This window comes from Diabrotica undecimpunctata, chromosome 1 (genome assembly GCF_040954645.1).
Source record: "Diabrotica undecimpunctata isolate CICGRU chromosome 1, icDiaUnde3, whole genome shotgun sequence".
NCBI lineage: Eukaryota > Metazoa > Arthropoda > Insecta > Coleoptera > Chrysomelidae > Diabrotica > Diabrotica undecimpunctata.
The window spans coordinates 45,336,308-45,361,778 of record NC_092803.1 but is presented as its reverse complement, the minus strand read 5'-3'; the positions used below and the strand labels follow the sequence as shown (position 1 = coordinate 45,361,778).

Sequence of the window (25,471 nt, the reverse complement as noted above, 5' to 3'; positions counted from 1 at the left end):
ACTACCTAAAAAAGCTCTATGCAGAGAAAGAACAAACGACGCTAGAACCGGATACACCAGAAATTGCCACAAATGAAGAACCTAATATAAATGTACAGGAAGTTCGGAAAATACTTGAAAACCTGAAGAACAGAGCAGCAGGTAAAGACGAGATACCAAATGAATTACTGAAATATTGTGAAAGCGTTTGACAGAGTAAAAGATGTAATCCATCTTCTGTATAATAGAAAAGTTCCCCTAAATATTATAAAAACTATCGAAAACATCTACCAAACCAACAAAATGGAAGTCAGAATGGATAGACAATTTACGGAACCTATAGAAATAGGCAGCGGAATCAGACAAGAGGATTCATTAAGCCCCATGCTCCCTTTTTGGTCATTTATGAAATCATGTTACACAGAAGACGCAATATTGATAGCCCAAGATAAAGATAAGTTGCAAAGGCTGGTCCACAAATTTAACATAAGAGCAAAAAAATTTAATATGATAATTTCATCTCAGAAAACTAAAACAATAGTAGTCAGCAAAGAACCAACCAGATGTAAAATAGAAATTGATGGCATCAGTATTGAACAAGTAATGGAAATAAAATACCTGGGAATTACACTGTCTAGCTATGGAGACCTGGACAAAAAAGTGAGAGATCAAGTACAAAAAGCAAATAGACTGGTAGGATGCCTTAATAACACTATATGGCGAAATAGATACATTAACACTGAGATGAAGTCAAGAATTTATAAAGCCGGTGTAAGACCAATAATGACATATGCCTCAAAAATAAGACCCGACACAGTCACAACGTAAAGGCTGCTGGAAACGGCAGATATGAGAATACTGAGAAGAATTACAGGAAATACGCTAAGAGATCGACTGAGAAGTGAAGACATTAGAAGAAAATGTAACGTACAGTGTATAAATGAATGAACACAATAGAAAAAAAAAAGAATGGAATAACCACATAGCAGAATGGAGGATACCCGTGTCGTCATAATAGCAAGAGGTAAGTGACCAACCGGTAGAAGAAGTATCGGACGACCACGCAAAAGATGAAGTGACAACAATTTAAGAAATTGGTTTGACCATACACATTCAGTCAACTATTTATTGCAGCTGGACGTAAAACATTGTGACTGTCGTTAATCTTAAAAAGACGATAAAATAACGGGGAAGGGGTTTAAAAGAATTTATTTAGTTATTGGTAATTATATTATACATCTCCATCAGCCAATTCATTTTCCTCTTCGATAGAATCTGACGCAACTTCTTGATAATCCATTTCCAAAGTTGCCAAGTTCTCCCTCGCTTCTCCAAACTCGCCGTCTTCCATTCCCTCTCCTATATACCAATGCACAAAGGCTCGTTTGCAAAACATCAAGTCAAATTTCTTGTTCAGTTTCTTCCACGCAGATTCAATTGCTGTCGTATTTGAAAGCATACAAACAGCTCTTTGTACGGGAGCTAAATCACCTCCTTTTACTACAGTCGGGGGCTGGTTGTTGATACCGACCTTGAATCCAGTGGGACACCAGTCGACGAATCTGACGTTACTTTTGGCTTTCATCAAGGCTATGGATGCGTTGACGTCTTTAGGAACTACGTCTCCGCGGTAGAGTAGACAGCAAGCCATGTATTTACCTAAAAAGTGGAAAAATTAAAAAATAGTAAATATAGAAAGTGGTCAATCAGATAATACTATAACGCGATTATTGTAAAACAAAGTTTATAACAAATAGTTATACATGAATAACTGTTATAAATGAAATAGACTGTCAAATGTTCATGTATAACTATTTGTAGCATATCCCTGATGATGTCGATGACCATCGACGAAATATTGGAATAATAAAGGAATAAGATTACACTTAGCCTATTCTTTCAGCTGTGTTTACCCAAAGAGTCTCAAAGTTTATATATATATATATATATATATATATATATATATATATATATATATATATATATATATATATATATATATATATATATATATATATATATATATATATAAAGTAGTTAGTTATAATTATTATTATATTATTTTTATTTATTAAAACTTTATTTTATATATATATATATATATATATATATATATAAAGGGAGACTGCATATTACTAAAAAACTACAAGCCAATAAGGCCACTATGTCAAATCTATAAATAACTTACCAAGATTATCACAACCAGATTAAAAAATAAACTCGAATGCTACCAACTATAAGAGCAGGCCGAATTCGTATTCGACAAAGAGACACTATGTCACTACAGTTGTTCAACTTAGCGATGAAAAATTCTTAAAAAGCTAAACTGAGGGGACTACGGAATAAACATAAATGGTGTAAAGATGAACAATCTGAAATACGCAGATGATATACTGACATTACCGACAGTCTTATTTTCAGAAAACGGAAAGTTCTGAACATAATAACAGAGCTATAAAAGAAATCAAAAGAGATAGGTCTAAGGATGAGTATGAAAAAATTAAAAGTGATAAGTCCGGATGATGAAGAAATCACACTAAACAACAAGAAATTGGAAAATATGAAACATTTTCCTACAATTTAGGCCAAAATATAGATAACAATGGGAAAAGAAAATAAAGATATTGAAGTAGACATGAGAGTGAGAATGGGGTTTGAGCCTTTAGTAAAATGAAATACATCCTATTTCCCAACTTTTGAGTACAAGACCAGAGCACAACCTGGACACAGACAAAATAAAAGTTGCGCAAGGATCTTAAAGAGAAAAATGAGTTACTCTGAGAGACATAATTAGAAATGGAGAGAACAAAAGCAACTGATGTATTAGAAAGAACAAGAAAGAAAGCTATATTTGGACACATTGCAAGAATAAAAGATGAAAGGTGGAATGAAAAAATTACAAAATCCGGAAATTATGAAAAGAAAGGTCAACCAGATGCCTTCCCTGAAGTTCAAATGATACAACAAATATGAATAATCAAATAAAGAATCCCTCAAGATCATAAAATGCTTCATCACCATCATCACTAGTGCTACAGCCCTATACTTTTTTTCGTCTTTATAGAGGGGGGGGCTGGAATCTTTAAATACCCTCTCGTCGTGGAGACTATGTCGAACGCCTACCTGCTAAACCAGACCCTCCTCTATCATCCAGCGATCCGGAAGCGGAATGGCCGCTGTAAGGCCGGCATCACTTCCGAAGCACTACCTCCATTCATTCATTCTCCATGCATCCAGGAGACTCTCTGTCTGGTTCCAGGTAGCGCGTAGAAGACCCTCATCGCTCCTAGTATGGCATCACTTCCAGATGGGCATTTCTTCCTTCCCCACAGTCTGACTTACGCAGTCTAACTCATACAGTCTAACCCACTTTTCTAGCTTCAACTTCCAGCATCTTTCCCTCTTACCTTTGCCTTGGTCCAGCTGTCTTTCTTCCTCTTCTTTTTTCTTAAACATTCTCTCAATCATTTCTCTCACTGTAACAAAATTCACATTTGTCTCTCTTTCCATTCTGTTCCTTTCTACTATCCATCTGTTGCACTCTAACATCGTATGTGTCACAGTGCCCGAGTGTCTACAGTATAGGCATTCATCTGTGTCAGCCTTTCCGAACCTAGAGAGGTAAGCCCTAAAACACCCGTGTCCATTCTTCTTGCCATCTTTGAATTGACCTTTCCCTTTCCTGTCTTCTCTCGGCCATAGTAAGGTTTGGGCTTCTTCCCTCATAGAGCTCTTTTCTTTCCACCGCCAAAACATGGAAGGAACACATCCAGTGATAGTCCACAAGGCTGTCGAAGACACAGTCTTGTAGGCGCATGCCACTTCAGAATGATGGCTTCGGTTTTCTCTGTCGCAAGTTTCAGTCTGAGCTGCGTCATCTATTTCTTTACGACGCGGCTTGCGTTCCGAACCCGGTATTTGAGATCTGGCTCATCCCGGGCCGGTACCAGTACAGCGATGTCATCCGCGAATGCGATGGGGGGTTGTACCCTCTCTGTATTCACAGTTCATAACCCCGTCATATGCGAGGTTCATAACGTCGGACCCAAGACAGATCCCTGGGGAACCCCGGCCGTCACATCCTCGATCGCCCACGATGCCCTTTTCCACCATAATCCTTCTCTCGGCCAGATACTCCGCCAACACATTCATCAAGCAACCAGGACATTCTCTCTCCTTCATTCCCTTCATTACCTAGTTCCACTGGAGCGTATTTAATGCATTCCTAACATCGAACAACAGCAGAGCCGTCCAGCGCTGGTCGTTGCCTGTGTTGCGCAATGCTTCGAATACACTCACGATTGCATCAATTGTGCTTTTGCTTTTACAAAAACCAAATTGCCTTAGTGATAAACCACCTGACCTCTCAATCATATCGTCTATGCGTACTCGCAGTATCCTTTCATACAGCTTACCGATACATGGAAGAAGACAGATGGGGCGATACTTTTCCCCAGCCTTGGGGAGCAGTACTAAGCTCGATGTCCTCCAAGGCTCAGGAAAGGTTTGTGTTTCCAGCAGTGTATTCATGTGTTCCAGAAGCCACGCAGGCTCCGCTACAGTCTATGCAGCCCTATACTTGAAGCCTAAACCTTCACATCACAAAAAGAATTCATTTGGGAAATCAACAGGAGCAACTGTAGAATCTTGTTTATATTAGAAGACACTGTTTTGGCTGATAGGAAAAGGTAGGTAAAGATAGCTGAGAGGAAAGGGTCCGTCTATTGAAGGTTTCGAGAATTAATGGCTGAAAGATTTAAACAAAGAAAGATCTAAACCTCTTCTCTTGATATTGACAGAAATTTTTAGATACACTGGGCTCCTTAGTATTCTTGAATTCCTGATTTTTTATGATCCTAATGATTCTAACGATTCCTGAAATAGTGCCTTTTGCTAATAACCTAAAATATGAGTGAAAATTTAGGAAAATAATCTATGAAAAGTGTAACACCAAATTTCTATAATCCAAGACAGCCAGCGTGGACAAAAAACGTTATTTTACCAAGAAAATAAGGAAATTATAATAATAGAATAGTAAGTAAATTTACAAAAAATACAAACACTGCTTATGAACACAAAAAAAAAAGATAGCTACAAGACCAGAAGTCCAGAAACGAGTAATGTTTAAATCAACGGCGGCGTTGCCAACTTGCCAAACTATGCCAGAAATACGAATGGAGAATATAAAGAAATCATAAAGACGTGCACTGATGAGAGTCGAATCATTAAACATTTGATGGGGGTAGGTTCATTCCATGATTAGACGGGTTTTTTGCTTGGACAAATGAAAAAAGAAGGCTCAATAGAAGAAGTGAGATAAAAACAAAACTAGTTAAATCTTGCAAAAGTAGAAACATAGGTAATACAAAACAAAGGTAATTAGGATGCAACTAATAAAGCAAAAAAACAAGAACCTCAAAAATAAAAATGTGGAGAACAAAGTAATTAAGATACTTATAAATTAAGCAGATTTAATGAAACCTGGAAATACGTGATAGACAGAGAGGAAAAAAAATTAACCTAACTGGCCTAACAATTGATACAGATAAACTACAGGAATTTAAGAAGATGATAAATTTATGAAGGTACATTAAAATTAAAGGGTTAAAGTTAAATTTCAAATTAATTTTAAAATGAAAAATTCGGAAACATCGTGTCTAATTCAGATAAACGAAGCTAAAGAAAAGAAAACAGAAATTAAAAAAATATGAAAAATGAAAGAAATATTCATAAACTATGATATTAACAAGATATGAACATGCGTGAAGAATATAAGGAAAAAGATCTGTGAGGAAAAACATAAGGGAATGCATTGAAATATTGACCTTAGTAAACTGACAAAAGGCAAAAGTGTGAACATGGATCAAAAAAGAAGAAAATTAAAGGAAGCAAGTGTATATATTTATACAGTGTAACCGACCCATTGAGATTGGAAATATCTACCATGCGGTCCATATGTATGGAATAAATTCATTTTTGGCGTTAATATGTACTATTTGAAAAAAACCTGAAACAGGTCGATTTTTATTCTTAAATTGACAATTTACAGTATGAAAATATTATCCCGTTCCAGCACCCCCTTTGAATTATAAGCACCCCCTCGAAAATTTTAAATAACCAAGGGGATCATCTGGCACCTTGTTAGAAAGGGATTTTAGTCCTCTGTTCAGCAATATAAAGTTTTTTGAGTTTGTGCAATAACTGAGAAAATTGATTTTTAAGATGTAAAATTTTGATAATGTCTATCACAAAACTTTAGGTTGAATGAAGATAATAATGTCACATAATATTTAGAATGTATTTTTCAATATAATTTTCAATTAAATTAAATGTTCAAAATGACCACCATTCACTTCTTGACAATAGCCGAGGCGATTTTGGAATTCTCGCACAACATTTTGTACGACTTCGGGGGTTATTTTGTAAATTTCTTCCTTTATCCTAACTTTTAAATCAGGAATACTGTTTGGTCTATTAAAATATACTTTAGATTTTAAATAACCCCATGAGAAGTAATCGAGAGTCAAATCGGGGAGTTAGCCGGCCATTCGATCGTTCCACGTCTTCCAATCCACCTATTGGGAAAAACCTCGTTTAAATAATTTCAAACTAAACGTGCAAAATGCGGAAGAACTCTATCTTGTTGGTAGTAAATAGATCGATCTATCTCATTTGGACGATTGATATCAGGAAAAAATCTTCGTAATGTAGGCACTAAAAAGTTAATCAAAAAATCTAGATAAACCTCACCATCAACTGTGCCCTCAAAAAAATAAGGACCAATAATTTTATTGTTAATGATACCAGTCCAAATGTTAATTTTTTTAGGATATTGCGTGAGTCTCACACACCCAGTGAGGATTTTCTCTGAGTTTGTTAACCGTTCCGTTTAAATGAAACGTCTCTTCGTCAGAATAGACTAGTTTGTTTATGAACTGCAAATCTGCGTTCATTCTGTCCATCATCATTTCACAGAATTCTTTCCTACTATCGGCATCATCTTCATTTCACTTCTTAACCAACTAAACTTTGTAAGGGTGGTATTTTTCTTTATGCAAAACTCTCAAAATAGATGATTTACTTACATCATTGACGGCGGCCAGTTTTCGAGTTGTCTTATGCAGATTTTCCTCAATCTCTAGAAGTACATCTAACTTTTTTTCATCAGTAAATTTAACATTTCTACCTGATTTTTCAATATTTTTTACATGTCCAGTATAACGAAACTTATTTTCAATTTTTCTAACTGTTCTTTTTCTAACTTTTCAAAACTTGTTGATCAGGGTATTTATTATTAAACCTTTCACAAACCTCCTTTTGAGTTCTTGTTTTACTCCAACCAATCATAATTAAAATTTCTATTCTTTGAGTCTCGGATTAATGAGCCATAATTAAATTTAATACGCGCAGACATATTACGCTGACGTCTTTTAGTAACTTTAAATACCTAACTGACAGCAGCCTACTAGATTCATATCAATTGTTTATTTGGCTTTTTGACTAATATTTTATTATCTTTAAAGTTTTTTTCCCTAATGTTTAGCAGAACAGATACGAAAATAACTGATTATTTGTAAAGTATATTTTAATGGACCAGTCAATATTGCTGATTTAAAAGTTAGGATAACGGAAGAAACTAACAAAATAATCCCCGAGGCCATACAAAATGTTTTACGAGAATTCCAAAATCGCCTTGGTTATTGTCAAGAAGTGAATAATGGTGGTCAAGTTGAACATTTAATTTAATTGTAAAAATCAATTTTCTCCGTTATGATTGCACAAACACAAACAACTTTATATTGCTGAACAGAGGACTAAAATCCCTTTCTAACAAGGTGCCACACGACCCCCTTTGTTATTTAAAATTTTCGAGGGGGTGCTTATAATTCAAAGAGGGATAATATTTTCATACTGTAAATTGTCAATTTAAAAATAAAAATCGACCTGTTTCAGGTTTTTTTAGATAGTACATAATAACGCTAAAAGTGAATTTATTCCATACATATGGACCGCATGGTATAAAATGTTATAAAAACTATAAAATTTGAAGTTATTAACCTATTTTAACCGTTTCTTTTTTTCTTTAAATATCATGTAGGTTATTTATGGGTAAAATATCTACTTCGGGACATAATTTAAAATATTTTGAAATATACTGCGCATTCTACGATACTTTTTGTTCTTAGAAAATGGAGAATTTTATTTAAAATATATTATCCTAACATTAAGTAAGTTAGCGTATATAAATTTCGAGTGAACAATTTTATGCTTCAATTTTTGTGAATTCAACTTTCATGGAACTGTCGTTATTGGAATGGTATAATAAAAATAGCAAATTGCTTCCTAGAATATATTTTATGGGGCTTCAAAGAAACAAAAACTGCGCTAAAAATTAATTTTACATATTATTTTAGATTTTAACTAACAAAAAAGTTAGAATTTTTATGACTTATGTGAATTATGTTGTTGTGATATTTGTGTAATCCTCAATAATGAATTGAGGTAAATATTTCAACTAAATACTGTTCATGAAGTCGAATATGCCTAAAAATTATCTAGTTATTTTAACTGATTAATAATGTAAGTAATAAAATCCCTTTTTATAATTCCTTCAAACTTGAATACAGAGAAAACCACACAGCTTTTTGCACAATAATTGTATTTGTTAGCTTTGTAGTCATAGCAATCTTATACTGAGTAAGAGCATAATGTTAGAAAAGCTCTACTGTGTAGCCTCTTTTACTTCATATTTCTCAGTATATATTGCCTTGTAATTCTTAAGATATTTGGGTTTGAGAGCAAGTGTATATCTTCACAAAATCTAGTTAATTTGGTATTTTCAGATACTTTTTCCATCGACAATGTCTTTTTAACTATTTCTGTCTTTGTATGTTCATACAACTTTCTTTGTATATCCAGTTTGTGCGACAAACTCAGTGTTCCACAACTCAGTTTAGCCATTATCAATAAAACCTCTCTTCCTGTTGACATAAAACAATCTCTAATTCCTCGTGAAAAGTCTTACAGAACATCTCGAATATATGGCCTGCCAAAATTCACAAACCCGATCTTCTACGTCCCATTGTCAGTGCATACAACTGCTCTACACAACCACTGGCCAAGTACCTGGCCAAAACTATACAACCTCTCGCCGAAAATGCTTCATCCTTCGTCAAAAATTTTCATTTCATCGAACTTCTTAAACAATACCTATCTCACCGTCGGACATTCTAGTGTCTCGATATCGTCACTCTTTACAAACATTCCTATAACGAAACTTTAAACATTCTAAAAACTAAATACAGTATTCAGCAAGACCACTTATCTCTCGTTAAACATTGTATGTCCAACACTTATTTCATCTTCCAAAATCAATTTTACCGACAAATAAATGGTGCCCCAATGGGCTCCCCAGTATCTTCAGTAATTGCCCATATCTTTATGGAAGACTTCGAAACCCGAGCACTATCCACATCAATGCTCAAACCCACATGTTGGCTACGATATGTTGACGATACATTTGTCATTTGGCCCCATGGCAGGAAGCTTTGGTGTATTTTCAAACCCACTGAATGGTATACATCCTAGTATAGAGTTCACAATAAAGGTGGAAACTGATTCATCCCTACCGTTTCTCGACGTTATCATAAAGAAATACCAATCCCCCATATCAATCACCCATAAAAAATCGTTACTTGCATGCCAACTCTCATCATCCTCCTTCACAAATTAATTCAGTCATTAATACCCTTGTCTCCAGATCAATACGCAATTGCGATTATGTAAGTAGACTCGCTGAGCTACCTAGTTTAAAACAAATCCTCATCCAAAGCGGTTACCGCGAAAATCACATCAATATGAGCATCCACAGACATCAATCTCTCACTCAATCTCAACCCAAAGACCCAGCCCCTTATCATACGAAAGCTTTTCTTCCTTACATCAAAGGTGTCACTGACAAAATCGACAAAATTCTTAAATCAAGAGGAATAAAGAGAATATTTACCCCCCAACAAAAACTTTCATCTCTTGTCCGATTAATCGAAGAGAACTTTCCACGGAACATGGAGTTTATGAAATTGCTTGTGGTAGCAATTTCATAAACTCTTTAGAACTCTTTAGAATACATTTCTGTTCGCAATGCCGACTTAATTTCAGCTCTAGGTTAACATCGTCTTCATACAGGTCACAAAATTGACTTTGAAAGCTCTAGAACCATAGCCATCTATAAACCATGAATTATTCGAGAAGCCATAGAAATTAAAAAAAGTCCTAATTATCTGAAAAAGAAATGACGGCATCCGGTTACCTTCGACTTGGAGATCTCTCATAAAGAAAATATCGTCCGCTCCACCCGTCAATCAAAATCCTACTGTCAAAAATGTTCGCCACAACCCCCGCGCCAATCCCACGCTAACACCCACGCCAACCTCTACCCAAACCAGATCACCATCGAAGGTATAAATGAACCGTCTTCTGTTCCCAGTACCAGTAATGCATTGGTTAGTGATTTGTGTAGTAGTGTCTGGAGGCTCGTGAGACTGAGACCTCTGAAGCCCTGAAGAAGACATCGAAGAGGATGTCGAAAGCTCGGTGCAATGATAATCGACGCGGTTCAACCCGAAAGACTGTTGAAATATTAATTCCTGTAATAGTATAAATCTTAGCTCTAGGTTTAATATATATATATATATATATATATATATATATATATATATATATATATATATATATATATATATATATACAGTTTACTCCCTCTATAACAAACACGATTATTACGAGGTTTCGCTTATAACGAGATACATTAGATGTCCCGTGAAATTTCTATTGAACTATAACCGTCTATAGCGAGGCAAATTTGGTTATAACGAGAGAAAATAAGATCCAAAAACGTGTTTTTTACGTTTTTAGTCCGGTCGTGGCTATAAATAAATACCTTTTCAAACAGCCCCTCAATAAACTTAACTGCAGCTCGCAATAAACTTCTTTACAATGAATAAATACAACTGTTTCACATCTTTAGAAAATATATGATAGAATGATACTGGACCATTTAAAGCAGTTAAAAATAACAGAGTTCTTAAAATTGCAGAAGCAGTAGTTTATGTTATCCTTGAAAATACGATTTATACATTATGTAGTTGGAAAAAATATAAGTACAGCTTTTTTGTTTTAACGTCTATCATTGATAATAAAAGTAAACAACTCTTTTATGTTTTAATATATTTCATTGACAATAAAAGTAAATAACTTTTTTTCAAAAACGCCATTCAAACAATATTTATTAGCATCTTATATTGCTCCGAATGGCTTCACTAAAGGAAGTTAATGGTTTAGAAAACTACAGATTCATATGTATGCACAGTATTATGATTGTCTGATATAACGAGATCGGCTTATAATGAGGTAATTAGTCTGTCATTTCAGTTCTCGTTATAGAGGGAGTCTACTGTATATATACATATATATATATATATATATATATATATATATATATATATATATATATATATATATATATATATATATATATTTATATATTTATATATTTATATATTTATATATTTATATTATGTGATTAGGTTTCAGAACCCATGTTTTGCCACAAAGCCTACGGCACGTTCTAAGAGCTATTGCTTTATAGGAGATATTTGCGAGGTGTGCATTCCACATAAATCGCATCCGATAGTTTTACCGCATCAGATAGTGCTGTTTTTGTCGGTTTTTTAGGCTTTACTAAAAGTCCTTCTTTCGAATAGTAGGTAGTCACTGGATTTAATGCACCTTGCAATAATTTTGTCATGCATGCTCACCACTTGCTTACCACTATTAAACAATTAGATAAGTAAAAGCATTCAAAATGTGGGTAATCGATTAATTAATAAGAAAATAAGAAAATAAATAAATGTTGATTAGGAAAACTTAGAAGCTAGGTTTCACTATATAAGGCTACGGTTCTTGTATAATTGTGAACATGGTTAATCATATGTTTACACTTTTCTTCACTGTGATTCATTAATGGAATACCTCTTTCGGCTTCGGGAATCAAGTATCGTGCACCACGTTGTGCATGACAGTTGATACACAAGTATCATGCACCACAACTTCGGTTGACATAAATCTTTTTATCTGTTATCTTTTTTAGCTTTTATCTCAACCGAAGAGAATTTTACAGTTACTTTTGGAATATTGTTTTTACACACTATACTCAACCATTGTTTTAATAACAGTTATTAACTTACCTTCTCTTGGATCACATTTAACCATTTGATTTGTCGGTTCAAAGAGTTCAGCGGTGATTTCGGCCACCGACATTCCTTCATGATATGCTTTTTCAGAAGAAACCACCGGTGCATATGAGGCGAGGGGGAAATGGATCCTTGGGTAAGGAACCAAATTTGTCTGAAACTCGGTGAGGTCGACGTTTAACGCTCCATCAAACCTCAACGATGCTGTGATCGAGGAGACTACTTGGCTGATCAATCTGTTTAAGTTTATGTAATCGGGTCTTTCGATGCCCAATTTTCTTCGGCAAATATCATATATGGCTTCATTGTCGACCATAAAAGCACAGTCAGAGTGATCCAGTGTTGAATTTGTTGTAAGAATAGAGTTGTAAGGTTCAACTACAGCTGTACATACCTATAAAATAAAACAGTAACATTTTAGTTTATTTTCTTTAAGATTAAGAAATTTACATACTTGTGGGGCAGGATAAACTACAAACTCCAATTTGCTTTTCTTTCCGTAATCGTTGGACAACCTTTCCATCAATAAAGAGGAAAAACCGGAACCAGTACCTCCTCCAAATGAATGAAAAACGAAGAAGCCTTGAAGACCATGGCAATTTTCGGCCAGTTTATTAAGTCGCTCCATCACGATGTCCAACATATCCTTACCAATACTGTAGTGACCTCTAGCGTAGTTATTAGCAGCGTCTTCTTTGCCCGTGATCAATTGCTCTGGATGGTAGAGCTTTTTGTAAACACCGGTACGAACCTCGTCTAAATAACAGATAAATATAAATATGAGCATAAAGGATTTGTGTGTATCTTAAGATATCTTACCGACTACAGTTGGTTCTAGATCTACCATAACTGCTCTTGGGACAAGCTTCCCGTTTTCAACTTCGGAGAAAAAGGTACCGTAGCAGTTATCTGAGACTATCTGGTCAGTTACTTCGACAGTACCGTCTGGTTTGATTCCGTGTTCTAGGCAGTAGAGCTCCCATGTCGAATTGCCAATTTGAACACCTGCTTGGCCAATATGGACTGATATGCATTCTCTCTATGGTATTATCAATTGTTAAATTTAAATTCTACCGCTTGCCTAAGTTATATTTATGAAATCAAATATATTAAGTACATTATGTTCTTAATTATTTGAGCAATTAGAAGCTCGTATCTATATCCCATTACGTTCTTTGACCATATAAAATTGATATAAAACTGGCTGTAGCAGCCAAGAAAACCTATTTACAGTTCATTCTGCATCAGGAATGGTCTCATGGATACTTTGTATAACTCACCCTTCTTAAGTCTTTTTTCTTCTTAAAATATAGCTATTCACTTTTAAACTCCAAGAGCGTCGATATTTCTTACAACTATTCCTGCTTTTTTAATGTTTTTGTTGGGCTGGTTCCACAAGGTCATCATTGCCCGTTTTGGCATCTAATATAGTACTAGGTATAGGTAGTGATGCGTGCAAGATGTTGGTTCGTCTTTTAAGACTGATGTTATTCATTTTGGAAGTGCCGATATTATCTAGTGAATACACTCGTTAATTATATCTTCATAAGTTTTGGTTGTGTTGATTCCTTGAGAGCAATAGTTTTCTGACGATTTTGTCCAAATACATTCAAAGAATATAGAAAACATAAAAGCTACCTACTTAATTAAGTCTTAGAATAATTAGGAGCTAGATATACCTAAGCCTTATAAAATTATGATAATTTAACACTATTCTATTGCAAACCATAGTAGATTTCCTCTTCATTCTGTGTTGTGTATCAAGGATCATCTCATATCCAACGTGTCGGTAATTCTTTATTTCTGTGAGGCCATTCTATTTTGAATAATATGGTATCAATATTTTTTTGTGACTATACTCCTTAGGAATATTGTTTTAAAGAATTGGCTAGATTTGCTTCACAAGTCTTCACTGTATCCACCTTTTTGGAAATAATATCAAAGAGGGAATTGTTTTGGGACAAGCCAGTGTTTAAATAAATCATTCTTTACACTAAATTTTGTAGCCACAAATCATTCCTTGTCTGTTACAACAATAATTTTGTGAGATTTTTACAACAAAAACTACTACGGTTCCATTTAACTGATTCTTATAGCTGATAGATGATATTTAGTGTAAGATCAAGATTACCGATATACAAAAAATATATGTTTTCTAACGAAAATAAAATGGATATACATTACCATTTTGCTGTTGTTTATGTTACACTTGAATTTTCACTTTTTCGCAAGAATTTTTAAACTTGACCGAAATTTTGAAAAATAACTTCTCAAATTGTGAATGTCAAACTGAACTTGTCAAAATTTTGTTACCGGTGTTACAGAAGTACAGACTACCAGATTAGCAAAATAAAAAGAAATCAAAAGATATTTTAGTTTTCTGAGAATCAAATAGTTTTCTATTAAAAAAATATTACAAAAACAAAGATAAAATTAAAGTTAATATATCATTAATAAGATAATTTGGGGCAGGAAACATTGCGTGTTTTCTTTGAATACAATTTTTGTTCTGATTATTAATAATCATATTTTTGTCGTTTTCTTTCTTCCTACCAAGTACCTTACCAAGAACGAATTACAGCAAGCGATATCTCTGCTCATTTCTCATAATATATCCCAGATATTTTACTTTGCTCTCTTTGATTATTGTATGATGTATGAACAATATTCCTTCCCCATTCTACTTACAACCTCACAATTAGTTACTCGGTCTACAGATGAAATTCTTAAGATGTGGCTGTAACACCACATCTTGAAGGCCTCGAGCTTTTTTAAAAATCTTTAGAGCCCTTACTCCATACAAGAAGGTAGAAAAAAACATCTGATAACGATGGAGACTTTGGTTCTCAGTAGTAAATCATGACTCCTAAAGATAGTTTCATCTTTTTAAATGCTGATCTTGCCTTTCCTATGTAACAAGAATAATGATCCACCACCTTGAAGACATTGAGTGAGTAGAGAACTACTACAACAAATAGTATTGGCGCAAATGAAAAGAAAGCTCGAAAGAAATATACGAGCATGAAATCCAGCTCCTGACTCAGATATACAATAATAATACTTGGTGCACAGGAGGAATTGAGCAAATTCTGCAAGAATTGCAGGTTATCATTAGAGGAAGTGGAAATACTTTATTTTTGGTTTAAAATCAAGTAATGTTGCATTTTCCAATTAAATGTTTTAACTAAAAACAAGTGATTTTAGTAAATGCTTCAAGAATTTGTTATAGATGTTTAATATGTAATTTATGTAAGAAGAACAGGGAGAATTTTAAACAAAATTTGGGAAGACAAGAGAAACAATATTTTAATTTTGATGAAAAATATAGAAATCGTAATGGATGATATGAATGAAGAAAAGAAAGCAATAAGAAAGGAATTTAGGGATGAAATCAAGATACTAAAAGAAGAACATGAAGAATTATAAAGAAAATATGGGAAATCAAAGAGCAAAAATATTGTAGCGTGTTTCAATAAAACGAGCGGTTCTAATTTATATAAATATATTTATTTATAAGTTTAGAGCACGATAATATCTTATCAACTGAACCTACAAGGTATTATGTACTAGAATATTCTGGAATAGTTCACCGCTATTCACTTTTAGCGCTACGGTGCTACGATCTCCATCTCGGTTGATACATCCGGAAGGTTCCCGAACACAGATCATCGTCGTCTCGAGATGCAACCGTTATATGGGCTACGTGGAAATAAGCATGTTCGGTACACTGCTCCCCTCTTAGATCTGAGCGTCCCGATCAGCAACTCTATATGTAGGCCCACGAATAGCGGAATCTACAGGACTCTCCAGCTCTGCATGAACCCCTCAGAAAGAAATAACAGTCTACTGTCTTTGAAGGACACGATCTCTTCGGATTAATGCAACACACAGTAATTCGTACGCCGGTTTCTCAGAAGATCACTTCAAGCATGCTTCTGACAATCTTCCAATCCAAATTTTCTAGTGCCTGGCCTATCTTATAGGCCCTCGTATATCCTCGTAGCTTGCCCTGTCTGTATACGACTTCCTGATCACCATATATAGCAAAGATCGAGGAGCATCTAATCTCAGTACTTTTAGGCTGCTGATTTTATAAATCATCCAAACGACCGAACTTCTTATAAAATACGGATGAGATTCCTTTAGTCATCTCAAGATCTTGGGCAACACAGTGGGCTAGAGAGACGTTATACGGAACACTAAAAAGATCCTGCTGAACTTCTGTTCAGCTGATCACGCCTAATCTAGCACTCTTTCTCTCTACGTAATTTGACATAAATTCATTAAAGCTTGGTCGCCGGTCATCTTTGATCTCATGTTGAAGGGTTCGTGCTTCTTCTGTTTCATTTGAGCTATCATAAGGTGCAAGACGATTTATGTGAACTACTTTTGGTTTACCTTTCGGCAACGTCTATTACGTATCTTATATTACGTTATTAATTCTCTTTTTAATTTCATGCGGACCTTCCCATTATCTTTGCAGTTTAGGAGACAAGCCTCGACGACGTTATGGTTTATAAAGTCAAACAAGATCACCTACTTCAGAGCTTTCATTCTTGCAACGAGAATCATATTGATCTTTCATTCTGTCACTGGCTAACTGGATGTGTTGTCGGGCTAGTTCATGAATGTTGTTCATTCTTAATTTCAGACGGTCGACAATCTTCGCTTGCAACATGTTCTTCGGAAGGACTGCAGGGCAAACGAACTTCACGACCTAACATCAGGCAGGTTGGAGTCTGACCTGCAGTTTCATTCACGGTAGAGCGGTAGGCCATTAGGAATAAATGAATGTGCTGGTCCCACTCTCTTTGATGTATGACACAACTTTGGACAGGTGTTTACGCATTGTTCGAATCATCCTCTCCACCATTTCATCTGATTGATGATGCAAGTGTGCCGTTCTGGTCTTATTGACACCAATCAATTTACAAACGTTTTGGAAAAGGTTTGACTCGAAGTTTCGCACTTGGTCGGAGTGGATCTCCAAGGGAACACCAAATCGGCTAAAGAATTATTTACCAAGTACCTCTGCAACTGTAGCAGCTTCTTGATTTGGTATCGCATAGGCTTCAGTCCATTTCGTAAAATAATCCATGGCTACCAGGATATATTTATTTCCATCATTCGTCTCTGGAAGTAGACCTGCAATGTCGATTGCTACTCTTTCCATAGGACTACCAACATTATACTGTTTCATGGGTGCCCTCTTTTTACCAACTGGTTGCACACAGTTCACATTTCCGGCACAATCTTCTTACATCATCTTTACAGTTCACCCAATAGAACCATTCTCAAACCTTTTGCAGAGTCTTCGTAATACCAAAGTGTCCACCTGATGCACCGTCATGCAATTGACGCAATACTTCTGACACTTTACTTTAGGTACAATCAACTGAAGCTTAGATTTTGTACCATCATCGTTCCCAAAGGTTCTATACAGAAGATCATCTTTTAGAACTAGGCAATTCCATTGGCTCCAGTAACACTTGACTTCTGGACTATATGCACTAATGTCTTGCCAAGTAGGTCTTTCACTTCTTCCTCTAATTTAAGACAATGGTTACAATTTGCACTGCATGGCCGTCTGAACTGAGCATCAGCATTTGAATGACTTTTCAGCACAGTGTTCGATCTATTCTAGCTTTATGACTGTTGTATTATTTTCTTGCAATTTACGGCGAATATGACCTACATCATTCCAACATCTGTGTTCGCGTCTCTTTAGCATCGTGTTACGAACTACTTTCCATACAATTTTCTCTAGACATTTATCGTTTTGTTCATCGTTCTCTTCAGAGGTTCGTACTCGATAGCTCCGTGAAGCTTGACTAGTTGTTTCGTGTTCCAAGACAATGGCGAGCGCTTCATCTAAAACTTTCGATCTTGCCAGTCATAAGGCTTTCTGTAGTTCACTGTCTCTCAACCCATTGATGAAGGTATCTACAGCAATTTCTTCCAATATGGTGTCTGGTGCCTCTGGATAACTCTCATTTGCTTGTTGAGTTCCACTTCTTATTTGTACTTTGTAGACTTGTTGTAGAAGGGCATCTTTGTAACGTTTGTCTAGCCGAGTGAACAAGGTCTGGTAACATTTTTCTTGACCCTTTGGAATCGATCTTAGGATATCTGTAGCATCACCTCGTAAAGCAGCAGTCAATAAAAGTGAACTGTAAAAGCTGCAATAAATATTAAGTAAATTTAGGGAAGAGCATTTGAATATTGAAATAAAAGTCAGAAATGAATAAAACATAGAGGGAGAACAAATTTAATGGAGCTAGAAAACAGATGTGAAACAAGTGATACATAAGAAGTTGCAATTAAAAAGAAACAAATTAAAGAATCTTCATTAACTATGATCCAACTAAAAAAAGAAATACAGATGTGATAACTATTAACAATTACAGCAAAAGGAGAAAAAAGGTAGGGAAAATCAGTTGAACTTAAATTTAGATGTCAGTTCAAAAAAATCAGTGTAATTAATGTCCATGCACCAAGGAAAAAATCGAGAAGTTTTTAAAAAGAAGTATGATATGAAAATTTTACAAAGTATAGTATGAAAATGACAGCATATAATTTCTATGCCAAAGTTGGAAAAGAATATTATAAGAGCACCACAGGAAACAAGAGTCTACATGATGTAAAAAAATGGGAAAAAGATGATACAACTATTAATCAAATAAATTTGAGGCTAAAGGAAAAACATAAAAGAAATGGGAAATGATGGGTGATAAGTGTTAAGAAAGGTGTTGGCAGGTAAAGTTAAAAAAGAGCTAGTATAATTAAATATCCCTTTTTAGCTCTGTGGTGAGAAAGAACATCCACATTAACATGATGAAGCAGAAGAGAAGATAACTAATCTTCCATATAAATTATAACAGATGACTTCTAAAAAAAGTTAACATAAAACACATGAATAATTCAATAACCTCAAGAAAGACAATGCAATTATAAAAATATCTTTATTACCTTTAATACATAATGTATTTTACCATATATACAAAGAACATATTTATTATTTCTAACTAGATGATTCACATTACAAATTATAGATACAAAATATACAAAAAAAAGTTGTAGTTATAACAATTTAAACCACTTTGGATGGATATATAGACAACTGTTTAATGTAGGCATCCAATTTTGTTTTAAACAAATCTGAATCAATTGGCTGTGATAACCTGCATAATGGATTCTTGATTACATATTCTACATATATCTACAAATAAAACAAAACATTAACTAAGTATTAAAGCGAAGAGATTAACTGAAAGAAAATTAATAATGATGAAGGTAGCATTTAAGCAGAACCCTTATGTACAACATTAAAGTTGAGCCAGTTGTGCTACTAATTGGCCAAACAATACAGATGAAAGACACTATTAGGAATACTTACTTGACTATACAACTGTTGTAAAATCTCCCTAACTCCTTGAGATTGGGTATCTGTATTAAGCACAAACTTTAATCCAGAAGGAGTTTCAAAGAAGTGGAGTGTGTATTTTGAAGTTTTGTAGAAGAGAAAACCTTCTTTGGGATCTGTTGGTGATATTTTGCTGACAAAAGATTTGATTGAAAACAGCATTCCATACATAAGTTTGGCTTCCTAAAAAAATATTGTGTAGACTATCATTCGAGTATAAAGTATTGTAATACCTCTTCCTTGGTCATCCCTGATTGTTTTACTCTATTCCATTCTTGATAGTAAAGCAATATTCCTGACTTGTCGAATATATAAATATTATATATGGTCATTTTATTTAACTAAATCTATGTAATGTAATGTTAACCTAAAATGTTCAATTTAAACTATAAATTGAAATAAAAGCAAAAGCATCAACGTTGTTGTCAAATATTATCAAATATTTTATCAATTTTATTGTTGCAATATACTGTACTGTGCTACAGATGCTACAGAGCCACAGGCCACACTACAGAGCATGCTCGTAGTTCTACGTTCTACGAACCACGAAAATCATCTTATATTTTCTGTTTACACTAATAAAAGTTCTAGAATATACTACACCTGAAAAACTATAACCAGAAATGCCTTAAAAGTGAATACAAGATCATTAAAATTAGATAAATAAATAAGAATTAGATAGATAAATAAATTTACTATCATTAATATGACATTTATATAATATTTACTAAAATATTTCTGAATTATCAATTTCCTCATTAAATTAAAATTATTTCCCTCAAACCCTGTTCTAAAAACAAAAGAAATTCATCCATTTTGACCATTAAAATTAGTTCATTTGCTTGTCCACCCTGTTCTTCATAACAACAAGAAAAGGAAATTAGTTTTGATGGTTACAATTACGTTCATTTGTTTGTCCACCTATATTTCATTACTACGCATGTAAAAAATATATACACATATAAAATAATATAATATCCTGAAAGTAACAGATATAAATGTATATATCTTTAATTCATTGAAGATATAAAATATATTTTACAATATTATAATCGTAAACGTGATTTAAAAAAAATACTACAGTTCTCTATTTATTTATATACCATTAGAAAGAAACGAATATATTTCGCGGCGCGCTTTCTTATGAACACGTGACCCGTCTGCAAAGGTCGTTATATTTTTAGTAGTGCACTGCCGGTCGACTTCTGCTTCTGATATTTGTGAGGTGAAAAAAAAAACATAATTTTAGTTTAAAAGATACGATAATATGTAAATTTTTTGAAGCAAAATACATTCAAATTACTTAATTCAGATTTTTTAATATATTTTGTTTTATGTTGCAAGACCTAGTAGTTCAAACAATAAAATTTGCTGTTGAGTCTTAGAAATGGCGGAAATATAGAAGTATATTTCATAAAATATTGAGGTAACGTATAAGATTTTATGTTTAACTTATAAGAGGTAACGTAGAGTTTAAAGGAGTAATATTTTAATTGTAGAATATTATCTATCTCTATATATTAGGTAGGTATATTTGAAAAAAATTGGGTAAAACCAGAAATAAAAATAAATACCGGCATTCGTCCATTACTTCTATAAATTCTATTTAACTTTAGTATAATTTAAGAATATAGTAATTATAGTAATTGATAATAAATACAGTTTAATAGAAGGTATCTAAACTAAAGAGTAACTAAAATGATAGGACATCCTATAAAGTCACGTAGGCCTTGTAATCAGTATATAAAATGACACACTAACCAAAATTTTGAATGTGAGGTTACTGTATGAAGTTTATAAACAACAGTTTTTAATTTATTAATAATTTAAATTTTTATTCAGGCTGTATATGTATAAAATCATGTTAGTTTTTATAAAAAGTTAATTGAAGTCTTGCTTCCGTAACTTCTCAGGGCCAATTCGTTCTTATTGAGTAAAGAATATTAACATTTACAATTACATCGAGGCAGAAACTTGGGATTCGAAGCCAATAATGTAAAAATACTGTAATACATTTTGTAAATGTTAAAAGTAATCAGTAGATCGAGAATATGCCTAGCATTTTAGATAATTCAAGAAGAAAATATGCCTAACATAACTTTTAAGATTGACATACGTCGCACTGTCAGTCAATTCATAGAACTGTACTCTTCCTTGAATTTTGAATTAGAAAAAACAAGATTTCTAAATTTGAAGAAAACCAAATAAAATTTATTATGAAGATAGATTTTTGTATATTATTGTTGTTTCCAAATCTTTATTTTAGTTTTATTGTATTATGAATTTTTATTTTTTAACAAGTACTATAGTATATAATATGGACACTAAACAAGTCATAAGGATTGCAATAAAGTATCTTAAATATATAACTAAATATGTAATTTCAAAATATGAATTAGGTTGAAAGAAGGCAGTTGAGGTAAGTATTTAATAATGATACATTTTATTAATGAACGTCTAATATTTTTTATTGCAATATTTCTCCTAATGTGTTATAAAAATACAAATGTACATTAGCAAACATTTGTAAAGATATGTGTTGTTTATTTTGATTAAATTATTTATCTCTTAAGTATTTAAATCATGAATTACATATATAACAGACTTGTGGAACCATTTGCATATGTATATTTTTAATTCAGTAATGGTATATTATAATTTTAATCTCTAATACAGTCATTAGATAGTCTTAACTTATTTGTTCTATGTCATTATAATTTGTGCTTGGTTCTTCTAATTTAAGACATTGATTGTTCTTTATATGTTGAAATGTTTTTCGTTTATTATCTATACCCTAGGGATAGTGACTATTAATTTTTAGACACAAGTGACATTGATAGCAGCTTTTGCTGAAGCTGCAAACAAGCTAAGGTCTTAGAAGAGGAAATTATATCTTTTGTAATAACCAGGCAGCACAAATGGATTTGGATTTTATGGGGAACATGCCTAGCTGGCATATTGGTCTCTCGCTGTCTTTACTACTCTAGTTGTTGTCATTCGGCTTATATGATCGTTCCATTCTATTCTTCTATTTCTTACCCAGTCCTTGATGTTCTCCACCTTGCATCTATGTCGTATATCTGTAATTCTAGGTCTGCCCCATAGTGTTTTACTATCAATCTTTCTTAGTGTTTTATCTCTGCTGTTTCTAATATCCTTTTTGTCCTCTATGTGTAAGGTCGTATTTCTGCCGCGTATGTCATTATTGGTCTGATGACTGTTTTGTAAATTCTGCCTTTCATTTGTTTCTTCATATTGTTTCATTCAGGCAACCTGTCGCTCTGTTTGCTCTATTCACTTGATCTTTCACTTCTGTTCTGAGCTTTCCGTAGCTAGATAATGTGATGCCTAAATATTTAAACTCCATCACTTGTTCTATTATCTGACTTTCAAGCTCCAATTTACATCTTAGTAAATTTGCTGTTATGACCATGTATTATGTTTTTTTTTGCGGGAATTAACATGTTAAATTTTCTGGCGGTTATATTAATGCAGCATACATTGTAAATCATCTTCAGTCTGAGAGAGGAGTATTGCATCGTCCGCGTAGCAGATTATTTTAAGCTGTTTCTCTCCCATTTGGTATCCTTTTTTAGTTCTTATTTTTTTTTTATTATTTCATCCATAATCACATTGAAAAATAGAGGACTTGGGGAATCTCCCTGTCTTATCCCATTGCCAGCTTCAATAGAGTCAGGTAGTTCTTTTTCTACTTTTACTTTTATTGTGTTGTTTTGGTGATATTTTTGATCTTTTTGATTATTCCTAAAGGTATCTCTCTTGCGTACAGTAAGTGGATAACGTCCTTTAATTTGACCCGATTAAATGCCTTCTTAAGGTCCACGAAAAATAGATATGTCAGTTTATTGCATTTTAATGATTTCTCTTGCATTTGCTTCATTATAAATATAGCGTCGGTGCTTCCTGACTTAAAACCTTGTTGTTCTTCTGCTAGTGTTATAATTTCATTCAATTTATTTGTTATTACTGTGGTTGTTAATTTTAGTGTTGTATTTAATAAATTAATTCCTCTAATTTTCCGGGTCCAATTTGTCTTCCTTTTTGAAGAGATGTATTAGGATGTTTGAACTCAATTCTTGAGAAATTCTGTTTTGTTCTATTATTTTTTGGATTAGTTTTAATAGTTGTTTGATCAGATCTGGTTAACCCTCACTTTAGGAGTTCGTTCGGTATTCTGTTCTCTCATGGTGATTTTCTATTTTTTAACTTCCTTAATGCTTCCTTTACCTCTGCCTCCTCAATATTTATTTCTTCGTTTGTCGTCACCTCTACTGTTAGTGGTTCATTATCGTTAATTTTAGCAAATAGGGATCAAAAGTAGTCTGCCCATGGTTCCCTCTAAATGTGTTTCGTTTTTATTAGTTCGTTCATCTCTTTTTTGTCCTCTAATCATTCTACATATCTTTGTGTTTTTGTATTATGTAAAGTGTATATTCGTTATTTGTGGTTTACCAGAGAGGTAATTAAGTTTATGTTCCTAAATAAACAAAAATATTATGATAATTAGGGCGTTATATAGGGTTTTTATTTAAGATATGAAATAAACATCCTTGTAAAAAGTTTTTTTTTTTTTTTGGAAATCATCTCGCGATTCCACTGTACTAGAGTATTAGTGTTTTTCTTATTAGACAGACCATCCACTTCATGAACTTTATGTTGCATATTGAACATGTCATATTTATTTTCCAATTTGTTTTCTTCTGTATTTGTCTGCCTTGTCCTTGTATTGTCTCCTTTGCTCCATTAGATTTAGTATTTCTTTTGTCATCCATTTTTGTGTAACAATTTATATTTTTGCTTATTGTGGGCTAAAAGGGGGGACTGAACAATCATTGGGCTTGGAGATAGAGTAAGCAAATACTTGAAACGTTTGCGAACGGTCACTCGTGTTTTGGTTGGAGAGCTAGGTCATGGATAGGGATTCCTTTATTTGGGGGGACTGGGAGAACTAACTACGAAAGAAGAAAAAGAAATCAAAAAACATGCAGAGATTATCCTGGGTAACACTAAACAAGAATATTCCTAAACTATTTAAAATTATCACTCTGTTTAAAAAAATCCTTTTGTTGCTAACAAAGAAAGGTTTTTCTTTCCCAAAAAATTTCACATAGTTCTTACAACTAAAAATATCTAAATTTATCAACAAATATTACATTGAGTTTAACCTTCTAACAAAACAGAAATAAAACTATGGTTATATACCAAATGGCAGAAAAGGATGTACTAATAGTCATATGTCGAAATGAGCATCCAAACTTTTCTGAATTATTAATTAGTTATCAAAAGTTAATTTGATATATAAAAGAAACTAACATATGACAATTAGCTGATACATGAAACTTATATTTATAAACTTTTAAAATTTAATTGAGAGCAAATCTTATTGTATTAACGATGAATGTTTATTTAGAAAAATTACTCGTTTCACTGGTTAATTATTCCTTTTTAATTATTAAAAAAAAGTTTATTACCTTAAATTTGAATATAAAAACACTGTTTCACAAACTTCAAACAATCAAAAACTGGCCCATAGGAAACGAAAAAATTGATGCTGGACAAGTCCTGGGAGAAATTAAATTAGATACCAAAACTGGACTTCAGGTTATCCTGGATGATAACAATCTGTGGTTCCTTAAACTTGTCTGCTCATCTTCCATCAGGACGTCATCAAATCACTTGAGAAAGAAAACAGTTTCCAATAATATGGTGATTTACTCACTATACAAAGACTGTCACATAGCATTTCAAGCTCAAATCACCTTCTTCTAAACAAAACTAATGGAATTCAGCGAAACTG

General features: G+C 33.4%; 3 protein-coding genes across 5 annotated transcripts in view; 1 reads left to right on the top strand and 2 right to left on the bottom strand.

Moving 5' to 3' along the window:
- Nucleotides 1-1,148: 1,148 nt before the first annotated feature.
- Nucleotides 1,149-14,546, bottom strand: LOC140448817 (tubulin alpha-8 chain-like). The gene is made up of 5 exons (XM_072541939.1): nucleotides 14,415-14,546; nucleotides 13,050-13,269; nucleotides 12,685-12,986; nucleotides 12,225-12,624; nucleotides 1,149-1,638 (listed from the first exon to the last, which is right to left on the bottom strand). The coding sequence occupies exons 1-5, from the start codon at nucleotides 14,415-14,417 to the stop codon at nucleotides 1,211-1,213; spliced, it is 1,353 nt and encodes a 450-aa protein (XP_072398040.1). The 5' UTR covers nucleotides 14,418-14,546; the 3' UTR covers nucleotides 1,149-1,210.
- A 4,629-nt stretch (nucleotides 14,547-19,175) lies between these two features.
- On the bottom strand, nucleotides 19,176-20,168 carry Bet5 (blocked early in transport 5). Its single transcript, XM_072528482.1, has 3 exons — nucleotides 19,887-20,168; nucleotides 19,627-19,836; nucleotides 19,176-19,449 (listed from the first exon to the last, which is right to left on the bottom strand). The coding sequence occupies exons 1-3, from the start codon at nucleotides 19,983-19,985 to the stop codon at nucleotides 19,321-19,323; spliced, it is 438 nt and encodes a 145-aa protein (XP_072384583.1). The 5' UTR covers nucleotides 19,986-20,168; the 3' UTR covers nucleotides 19,176-19,320.
- A 618-nt stretch (nucleotides 20,169-20,786) lies between these two features.
- Nucleotides 20,787-25,471, top strand: part of LOC140448807 (3'-5' RNA helicase YTHDC2-like) — a 59,917-nt gene continuing 55,232 nt past the window's right edge. For 2 of the 3 annotated variants that reach the window (XM_072541932.1, XM_072541927.1), the window contains exon 1: nucleotides 21,335-22,072. The gene's annotated coding sequence lies outside the window, so the exon portion shown is untranslated. Of the gene's footprint in view, nucleotides 20,879-20,997; nucleotides 21,080-21,334; nucleotides 22,073-25,471 lie in introns of those variants that run through there. The other variant, XM_072541930.1, reaches the window with a different exon arrangement.

Bases quoted from the DNA above. Each gene is read 5' to 3' on its own strand.
- LOC140448817 (XM_072541939.1), bottom strand. The intron at 12,625-12,684 runs GTATGTAAATTT...TTTATTTTATAG, and splicing joins TAGTTTATCCTGCCCCACAA to GTATGTACAGCTGTAGTTGA. The intron at 1,639-12,224 runs GTAAGTTAATAA...TCCACTTTTTAG, and splicing joins TAAATGTGATCCAAGAGAAG to GTAAATACATGGCTTGCTGT.
- Bet5 (XM_072528482.1), bottom strand. From the start codon at position 19,985: ATGACCATATATAATATTTATATATTCGACAAGTCAGGAATATTGCTT. The intron at 19,837-19,886 runs GTATTACAATAC...ATATTTTTTTAG, and splicing joins CAGGGATGACCAAGGAAGAG to GAAGCCAAACTTATGTATGG. The intron at 19,450-19,626 runs GTAAGTATTCCT...TTTTATTTGTAG, and splicing joins TACAACAGTTGTATAGTCAA to ATATATGTAGAATATGTAAT.